We start from the raw sequence: 9861 nt of genomic DNA, 5'->3' as shown, positions 1-9861 counted from the left end.
CCTTTGCACAACGCTTTCCTTTTCAGGAAAGATCCGGGTGTTTATGGCACCCTCCGGTCCCTGAGTGGTTTTGTTTTGTCCTTTACAGAGCTTATCGAGAACAAACCCTTTTGTCCCACACATTCTGTAAAGAGCGTCAATGCGTTTGGCATGGCCGAGTGCAAAGTTCTTGTTCAACTCGCACACTCGATTGTTGTTATAAAATCCTTTGCACACATAGGAACCCTGTCTGGGGTCTCTCTGCCCCGCGGGCACCTTAGTTACATTTCTTTGCCAATCAGCTCTTCCACGCTCAAACGTTGTCCCATTATGGGATGTTCCTACAAAGCTCACCCCCTCCCCCATACCCCTCTGACAGTTCTCCCGTGCCCAATTAACTCTGACCCCCGGGAGAAAGCTGTCTGACCCTCAGAGGCACTCATGCAGCGTTTGTGTCGTTGTACAGTTTAAGCAGCTGACATGGCAGCACCAATGGAAAGTGCAGTGACATCTCTCGGTGACCCTCTCGGTCAGGGTGCGGAATCCCCTCCCACAGCACAGTAAGTCACAGCCGTCCAGACCCAGGGAGGTGTTATTGCAAACTCGGCCTGTGGTACCTGTGGTGCCTATTTTGCTATTTGCAGTGCAGAAGTTGGGTGACTTCTCAAAGTAGACCAGGTCTTGGGGAGAGTGCGGCTTGTGAGCGGGGTTTTCGGGCTCCAGGTGCCGCATGTCCACTCGGGAAGCCCGGTTACTGCCCTTGTTGCTGTAGATCACTCGGGAGGCTCCATCAAACCGGTCCTTCAGCAAATTACCCACCGTCCGAAAGGTGGGGAGCCGCATCCAACAGGTTTTAACCGTGCAAGAGCCAGACATCCCATGGCACTTACACTCCTGTCTCATCTCGGCATGGACTGTCTGTGAAATTGATAAATAGTAATCAGTATCTGCTTGTTGGAAAGCAGGGCGCTCAGCATTCATGCTCCTCCAATGAGTATTGCCGAACACAGACTCAGGTCTCAGCTGCTGTGAACACAACAGCTCTCGATTTGGTGAGGAACTGTAGGCTGGACCCCCACACACAAGCGCAGATATACGGAAACCTTACACGTGCAGAGCTGCAGTGGCATTTTAGTCGTGCATCCTCTAAACAGTGAAAGGAAACGTTTGCATTTATATAGCACCTTGCATGACCTCCGATGCCCTAAACTGCTTCGCTGCTCATTGAGTATTGACTCACTGTCGCAATGGAACCGCAGCAGCCAGTCTGGACAGGGAGAACTCCCCTTACTCTGCTTAGAAACAGTGTCACGGGAATACTGTTTCCCCTCTCAACTAGATGCAGGGTTTTGTTTTGACCTTGCTTGCAAAAGCTTGCATCTCTGACAATGCAGCATTCCACTGAAGTGTTTATCTCGATTAGATCTTTGGTGGGACTTGAGGCAGATGAAGTGTTCGGGTTCAGCCCTGTCTGTTTGGCAATCAGATGAGAATTCCAGTAAAACTTGGGTTATTTTGGTGTTGATAGTAACTCATTCAAGCTGAAGAATTACACATTATTATAAGCTCTAGATGAGTTCAAAACAGAAACCAATCACAATTTATTCCAGTATATTAATTCTTTCTATTGTACCTGGAGTAAATATGGAGATTATGTATGATTGGTTTGTGATGTAGTACTATTGGTTATAAACATTCTTTTTAAAAAAATTCATTCATGGGATGTGTGTGTCACTGGCAATGTTGCCTATCCCTGATTGCCCTTGAATTGAGTGGCTTGCTCAGTCATTTCAAAGGGCAGTTAAGAGTCAACCATGTTGCTGCTATGTGTAGGCCATACCAGGTAAGAATAACAGATTTTCTTCCCATTTGTGAACCAGTACTGCATTCAGTTTTGCTCACCATATTTTAGGAAGGATGTAATTACTCCAGAGAGGATGCAAAGAGATTTACCAGGATACTGCCTGAAGGGTCTGAGCTATGAGGAAAGATTGGATAATCTGGACTTGTTTTCCTTGGAGTAGCCAAGATTGAGAGGGACCTGAGAGAAGTGTAGAAAATGATGAAGGCACATGTAAGGTGTAAGGACAGGAAGACTTTTTTTCATTCGTAGAGGGGTCAATAACAAGGGGCATGGATGTCAGGTAAGAGGTTGAAGGCTAAAAGGAGAGATTAGGAGACTGTCACCTGAGGATGTTGAGAGTCTGGAACTCACTGCCTGAAAGGGTGGTTGAGTCCGATATTTGTTGTCTAGCACGGACACAATGGGCTGAATGTTGATGGGAACCAGATTTTGAAATGACAAAAAAAGGATGGTTTCAGGATCACTATTACCGAGGCTAGCTTTCACTTCCAGGATTTTTTGATTTTTTTTTAACACACTATGTGTTCAGAGTTGTTGTTACACTCCTCTGGAGAAGGTGGAGCTTAAACCTGGGGCTCCTGGCTTGGAGGTAGGGAAAGTACCACTGCACTACAAGAAGCTCCAGAATTGCTTTATATAAAAGATAATATATATCTAGAAGTGCTTTCACGTGCAACTGAATGGCATTTTTCCCACCATTAAATACTTTGCTTCTATTATCTACCAGCAATAATCACCTGTGTTTCCAATTACTCAAATTATATGCAGTGCCTATTAATGGCAATGTAACAATACCAGAGATGAAGGATTCTCACTAGACTCGTGACATTACCATGACATGGCAGATGGAGTTCAATTTGGATAAATGCAAGGTATTGCATTTTGATACGACACACAGGAGCAGGACAGTTAATGCTAGGGCATTGGGTAGTTTTGTAGAACAAAGGGACCCAGGAATTCAGGTACATAATTCTTTGAAATTTGCATCAAATATAGACAAGCTAGTTAAAAAGGAATTTTGCATGCGTGCCTTCATTGCTCAGTTCTTTGAGTCGAGGAGTTCGGAAGTCATGTTGAGGTTGTGCAGGACGTTGGTGAGGCCTCTTCAGGATAATTTTGTCCAGCTCTGGTCACCCAGTTACAGGAATGATATTATTAATTTAGAGAGGGTTCAGAAAAGATTTACCAGGATGTTGCAGGGTATGGAAAGTTTGAGTTGTAAGGAAAGGCTGGATAGGCTGGGACATTTTTCATTGGAGTATAGGAGGTTGAGAGATGACCTTATAGAGGTTTATAATATCACAAGGGTATAGATAGGGTTAATGGTAGGTACCTTTTCCCTCAGGTAGGGAACTTTCAAGACTATGGGCCATATTTTTAAGGTGAGAGGAGAGATATTTAAAAAAGACATGAGGGCAATTGTTTTTATACAGAGGGTGGTTTGTATGTGGAATGAACTTCCTGAGAAAGTAGTGGATGTGGGTACAGTAACAACGTTGAGAAGACATTTAGATAAGTGCATGAATAGGAAAAGTTTGGAGGGATATAGTTTGTCTCCAGAGTAACAATTCAAATGACCCCATGCTTACTACACATGCATCCAACTACACCTCCCCCAGACTCTGCCTAATGGGCCCAACCCCTTTCTCTCCTGCTGGTTTCCCCACATTGGATCCAATGCAACCTTCCCATCCCTGACAGGGACGTCAGACCCAACCCAAACTCCCTCTGTGCTCCCCCCACTCCCGTCTCCACCACCACTAGACCCAAATCATTTTCCCCACTGCCACTGCAAAGGAAAGCCCCAGACCTGAAACCCACCACGCTGCTCCCTACCAGGTCCAATTTCTCCCACCACCCTGACTTACACTAAACACTGCAGCACTTACCTTGCTTACTTTACGAGAGAAAGTAAGAACTGCAGATGCTGGAGATCAGAGTTGAAAAGTGTGGCACTGGAAAAGCACAGCAGGTCAGACAGCATCCGAGGAGCAGGAGAGTCGATGTTTCGGGCATAAGCCCTTCACCAGCCTTTCCTGATGAAGGGCTTATGCCCGAAACGTCGACTCTTCTACTCCTTGGATGCTCCTGCGCCAAACTTTTCAACTTTTGCTTACCTTATGCCCTGGCCATTGGTACTATGCCCCCTCCCCACTAACCATCCTACCCACCTGTCCCCTGACATAGCTGGCACTCTACTAACCTGGTGTCCTATCCCCTACCCATCTTATCCCAGCACCCTAACCCTTCCACAGCTGGCACTTCCCAGCTGACAACTGTTTTGCTCCATAAAGGGCTTGTTGGAATAGAAGGATGGCTCCACATTTCTAAAGGAACTCTGAACAGAATTCCCTTTCAGAAAAGCGGAGCTCGTTTCTTTCATAAAAAATCGATGGGATGGTAATCTGTGTGAGATTGAACCCCCCCCCCCTCCAGAAAATCTAGTCCAATTTTTTTTTGGAAAGTTGCACTAAGAAACAACTTCCCCACATTTCCCCTCTATGAAACCTCTATGTATTAAAGAGGTCACCTAAACCCCAGAGGCCCAATCAATCAATCTGTCCTTGAGAAAATTCCTCCATACTCAGGATCAACCTAAAGACCCTTCTATGGACTACCTCCAATGCCAGAACATTTTTCCTTAGTTAAAGGGACCAAAACTGTTCACAGTATTCCAGCTGTTTGACTAGTGCCTTGTATAGATTTAGCAAGACCTCCTTCCTTTTACATTCCATTCCCTTTGAGATAAAGGTCAACAATCCATTTGCCTTCCCAATTACCTGCTAAACTTGTGTGTTACTTTTTTGTGGTTTATGCAGGAGGATCCCTAAATCCCTCTGTGTTGTAGCTTTCTGTAGTCTTTCTCCATTTAGACAATATTCCTCTTCTTTCTGCCAAAGTGCACGACCTGACATTTTCCACATTATATTTCAACTGCTACGGTTTTGCCTACTCACTTAACTTGTCTATATCCCTCTGCAGACGCGTCTCATCCTCAATACTTAATTTTCCAACTATTTTTGTGGCTTTTGCAAACTTAGTGATCGTGCATTGTAAGTAATTGTGACCCCAACACTGATCCTTGTGGCCCGCCAGTTACAGATTTCCATCTTGAAAACACATCCCCTGTCCCAACTCTGTATTACATCAATTAGCAAATTTTCTATCGGTGCCAATATACTACCCTTAATACCACAGCCTCTTTCCTCATTAAGTAGTTTTATGTGTGGTACTTTATCAAATACCTTCTGGAAATTTAAACATATTACATCTTCTGGTTCCATTCTTATCTATCCAAGTTGTAACTTCAAAGAATTGGAATAACGTTTCCTGGCTTGATATCCCCTTCATGAAGCCATGCTGACTCTGCTTGATTGTATTATATATTTCTAAATACTCTGTCATTACATCCTTTGTAGACTCTAACATACCCCCAATGACAGACATTAAGCTAATTCACCTATTATCTATTTTTTGTCTCCTTCCATTTTTTTAAATAAAGGTGTTACATTGGCAGTTTTCCAAACCTCTGGGATTTTTCCAGAATCTAAGGATTCTTGGAAGATTACTATCTTTATAAACCATTATCTCTGTAGTTATTTCCTTTAGTATCCTAAGATGCAACCCATCAGGACCAGGGATGTATCCAACTTTAGCCCCATTATCTTCCTTGATTAGATTAGATTACCCACAATGTGGAAACAGGCCCTTCGGCCCAACAAGTCCACACCAACCCTCCGAAGAGATTGTGCAAACTTCACACAGACAGTTGCCTGAGGCGGGAATTGAACCTGGGACTCTGGCGCTGTGAGGCAGCAGTGCTAACCACTGTGCCACTGTGCTGGCCTGGTAGTTTTTCTCTAATGATAGTTATTGTATTTATTTCCTTCCCTCACTTTTCTCCTTGATTATTTAGCATTTTTGGAATTACTGGTATCTTCTACTGTGAAAATTGATGCAAAGTATTTCGTCAACTCCTTTGCCATTTCTTGGTTCCCCATTATTAATTCCTCAGTTTCATTCTCTAAGAGGCCCATGTTTGCTTTGGTTTCTCTCTTTCGTTTTATATGTTGACAGAACCTCATATTTCTGTTTTAATATTATGTGCTATTTTACCCTCCATGTTTATTTTCTCCCTGTTTTATTGTTGGTTTCTAAAACTATTCCAATCCTGTGAGGCTGACCACCAATCTTTGCCACGTTGTATTTTTTTCAATTTGATACGAATCAGAATTTCCTTAGTTAACCACAGTTGGTTTATTCCTTTTCTAGGATCCTTCTTCCTCATTGGAATATGTCTTTACTGAGAGCCATGAACTATTTTCTTAAATGCTTGTTATTGTTCATCATCAATTTTTTTCTGCTAAACTCTTCCCAGTCCACTCCAGCCAACTCTGCCCTCATCCCTTTGTTTAAGTTTTTTTAAAGTTTAGCGCTGCTGTTTCTGATCCAAGTTTTGGCCTCTCAAATGGAATGCTAAATTCTCCTAAGTTATGGTCACTGTTTCCTTGAGGATATTTTACTCTGAAGTAATTTATTAAATCTACCCCATCACCAGATCCAAAATAGCCCAATTGCTGAAAAGTTCCAGGCATATTGTCCTGGGAAACTGTCCTGATTACACTCAATGAATTGTTCCTGATGACCACCTTTGCCAATTTGAATTTCCAAATTTGTATTAAGATTAAAGTCACCCATGATTATGGACCCATGAATTGGATATTGGATGAAATATTAACTGAGATATTGTTATCTTAGTCAGCGTTTTTGCTATGGAACTTTGAGGTGACACCTTGAGGTGTGACACCTCTATGACCAAACTTTCTCATGTGAAATCTTTAAAATATGTGATTGGAGAGATGCACTATAGTATCGATAGTATAATTATAATTGTTGGATCTCCTGTGAAATTTTTAATTAAAGTGAATTAATCAACTAAATATGTAAGATCAAGAGATATTCTTTTCTCTCAGAGGTTAGTGGGTCTTTGAAATTCCTTGCCTTGAAAGATGGTGGAAGCAGAGTCTTTGAATATTTTGAAGCTTATGGTAGATGGATTTTTGTTAAACAAGGGGGTGAAAGTTTATCGGGGGTTGGCAGGAATGTGGAATAACCAGATTAGTCATGATCTCATTGAATGGAGAAGCAGGCTTACAGCATCAAATGGCCTATTGCACTCCATGTACATATGTAAAAGTTAAATTGAATGCATAAATTGTTTACCTTCCCTACAAAAAGATCTGCAAAAAAATGGGACTGTGCACATAATGCATTGGTTACAGGAGTAAACACCCCTTTTCCAAATCTTTCAATACTTTTACCTGTCCAAGTTACCTCAGACTCAAAAGTTCATCCTTACTTTGTCTTGTCATTCTACTACAAAATAAAAATTGCTGCTGCCTTCAAAGGTTGTCATAATAAGCTTTACTTCTAACAACTAATGTTAAAAGAACATATGAGCATGGCATGCAAACAGCAAGTGCTACTGCAATCCATAAAATGGTTGTTCTTGCTGACAGTCATTATGGAAGAATCTTGTTGATTATGCATCACCAGAAGGGAGGTGAAGGCTGGGGCACAATTCTGGGAATTCTATCCGAAGGGTTGCACGTGTGCATTCTGGAAATTCCAGTCCACCACCTTACAGAAATTCTCCAATCAGTGATGACTGAGAGTCAACTTTTAGGTGATCAAAGGAAAGCCTCTGGAGGGAGCCCTTAAACAAGTAGTTTCATACATAGCAAAGGCAAATGCGGGAGTATATTTTAAAAATTGGGCAATCTTCATTTGCTAAATATAGTTTCTATCCTATGTCACACTATGTTCCTCAAGTCACTGATCCAAAAAGATGGCTGTTGAAGCAAATTTCAGGCAATGTTTTGACTGATTTAACTGGTTATCAATCATTTGGTAAAGGTTTGACTACTGTTTCTGATTAGCCATTTCTAATCCTGTTTGTTATTTATTGATTGGTGCATTTCTTGTCTGTTCAGTTGAGCTTTGTTAATATATTATGAAGCAATAGTTTGCCAAAGGTGCAAATATGAGGTAGGTTGCTAATTGTAGTATTTTTTATGACTGTTACTTTAAATGGGACCGTACTTGTTTTTTTTTTAGAAATGATATAATTAAGAGATGTTTCTTTATGTTGAATCAGATGTTGCTCTGTTGCACAATGAGTAAGAGGCAAGTTGGGAAAACATAAATACCGAAATAATTTAGAAAGAGGTTTGTCTGCTGTACCCAGCATTTGGAAATACATTTCCAGTAAAGTTAGGGGAAAATAAGTGAACACTATTTACTTTTCCACTGCATGATGAGAAATAACTTTAAGGAAGCCTGTCATATCTCCCACTTACATAAATAAATCTCTAATATGGGGGAGCAGCTCCATCTATTTAGGTCATGGCTTTCTGTGGTACTGCAGAGAAACATAATAACTGATAATTGACATTTTTACTTTTTTTATAACATAACAGAGCAACCATATGCCGTGAAACTCTGCTTAAATAACAGATTTTAATCACCTTTCTTCAGAACTAAATCTGAGCAATGGTGCAATCCATGCACTTGTTAGTACCCATAATAGGGATCAATTTCTTTTCCTTTAGATTCCTTTTGCATTTTGATATAAACATAAAGAAAAATTGCAGCTGGTGTAACCATTAGCTTGAAACTTTAAAAATACAAGGACCTACTCAGAGTCATTTTGACTGAGGTTCTTCCTCACTTGAAGTTGATCAAAGTTTCTATGCTTATAGTCATTTGATGGCACAGAACTTGCAGATTACTGAAAAAGACACCCATTTTTTAAGCTTTTTATCTTGCACTCAGGGCAGTTCACAAGAATGTAAATATAAAGAGGCAGTTAAATCTAACTGGCACATTCTCCATGGAAATGCCTCTACCAATCAAATTCCACTTACCCAACCTCCCCTTCATCAGAAGGTCAGAAGCAGAGATATGCAATATTCAGCAAACAACATTCAGTACCATTCATGACTGTTCAGGTACTGAAGCAATTCATGATTAAATGTCGCTATATTCAGACAAGTGGCAAGTAACATTTGTGCTAGACAAGTGCCAGGGAATGACCATCACCACAAGAGAGAAACTAACCATTGCCTCTTAATATACATCATCACTGAATTACCCCACTATCAATATCTTGGGGGTTACCATTGATTAGAAACTGAACTGGACCTGCCATATAAATATGGTAGCTACAAATGCAGGAGGGAGGCTAGAAATACTGCAGCAAGTAACTCACCTCCTGACTCCCCAAAAACTGGCCAAGACACAAGGCAGGAGTCTAATGAAATACTCCCCACTTGCCAGGATGAGGAAATTCCAACAACACTCAAACAACAGGCTTGATACCATCCAAGACACAGCAGCCCGCTTGATTGGCACCACGTCCATACACATTCAGTCCCTCCACCGCCAATGCATAACAGCAGCAGTGTGTACCATCTACAAGATGCACTGCAGCAATTCACCAAGGATCCTTTGACTGCACCTTCCAAACCTAGGACCACTTCCATCTAGAAGGGCAAGGGCAGCATTTACATGGGAACACCACCACTTGAAACTTCCTCTGAAAGCCACTCACCATCCTGACTTGAAAATATATTGTCGTTTCTTTCAGTGCCGCTGGATCAAAATCCTGGATTTCTCTCCCTAACGGCACTGTGGGTGTGCCGATGGAACATGGGCTGCAATGGTTCAAGAATGCAGCTCCCCATCTCCTTAAGGGCATCTCGGAATGGGGAATAAATCCTGACCCAGCCAGTGAAGTCCACATCCCATTAATAAATGAAAAAATAAAGTAGCCCTCATAAAACTGTATAAAACTTTTCCTCTTTTCATTGATATTCCCACGAATGTCCTGATGAGTGGAAGATAAAAAAAAGTGTCTTCCTTCAGTAATACTCAAGTTTCTGGGCTGACTGATTGTCATTGTGGAAAAACATACAACATCTGTGATTTCCAACTTCGATCAGGAAGGGGTTGGAAGT

General features: G+C 41.5%; 1 protein-coding gene across 1 annotated transcript in view; it reads right to left on the bottom strand.

Annotated features, from left to right (window-relative positions):
* Positions 1 to 408: 408 nt before the first annotated feature.
* wnt1 (wingless-type MMTV integration site family, member 1) overlaps positions 409 to 9861 on the bottom strand; it is a 30437-nt gene continuing 20984 nt past the window's right edge. Inside the window, exon 4 of the mRNA XM_072567011.1 lies at positions 409 to 897. Within this exon, the coding sequence (XP_072423112.1) occupies positions 409 to 897 (489 nt within the window). The remainder of the gene's footprint in view (positions 898 to 9861) is intronic.

Source organism: Chiloscyllium punctatum, chromosome X (assembly GCF_047496795.1).
Source record: "Chiloscyllium punctatum isolate Juve2018m chromosome X, sChiPun1.3, whole genome shotgun sequence".
In the NCBI taxonomy this organism is placed as follows: domain Eukaryota; kingdom Metazoa; phylum Chordata; class Chondrichthyes; order Orectolobiformes; family Hemiscylliidae; genus Chiloscyllium; species Chiloscyllium punctatum.
Note: the sequence above shows the minus strand (reverse complement) of the source record. Positions and strands in the feature narration are given on the sequence as shown.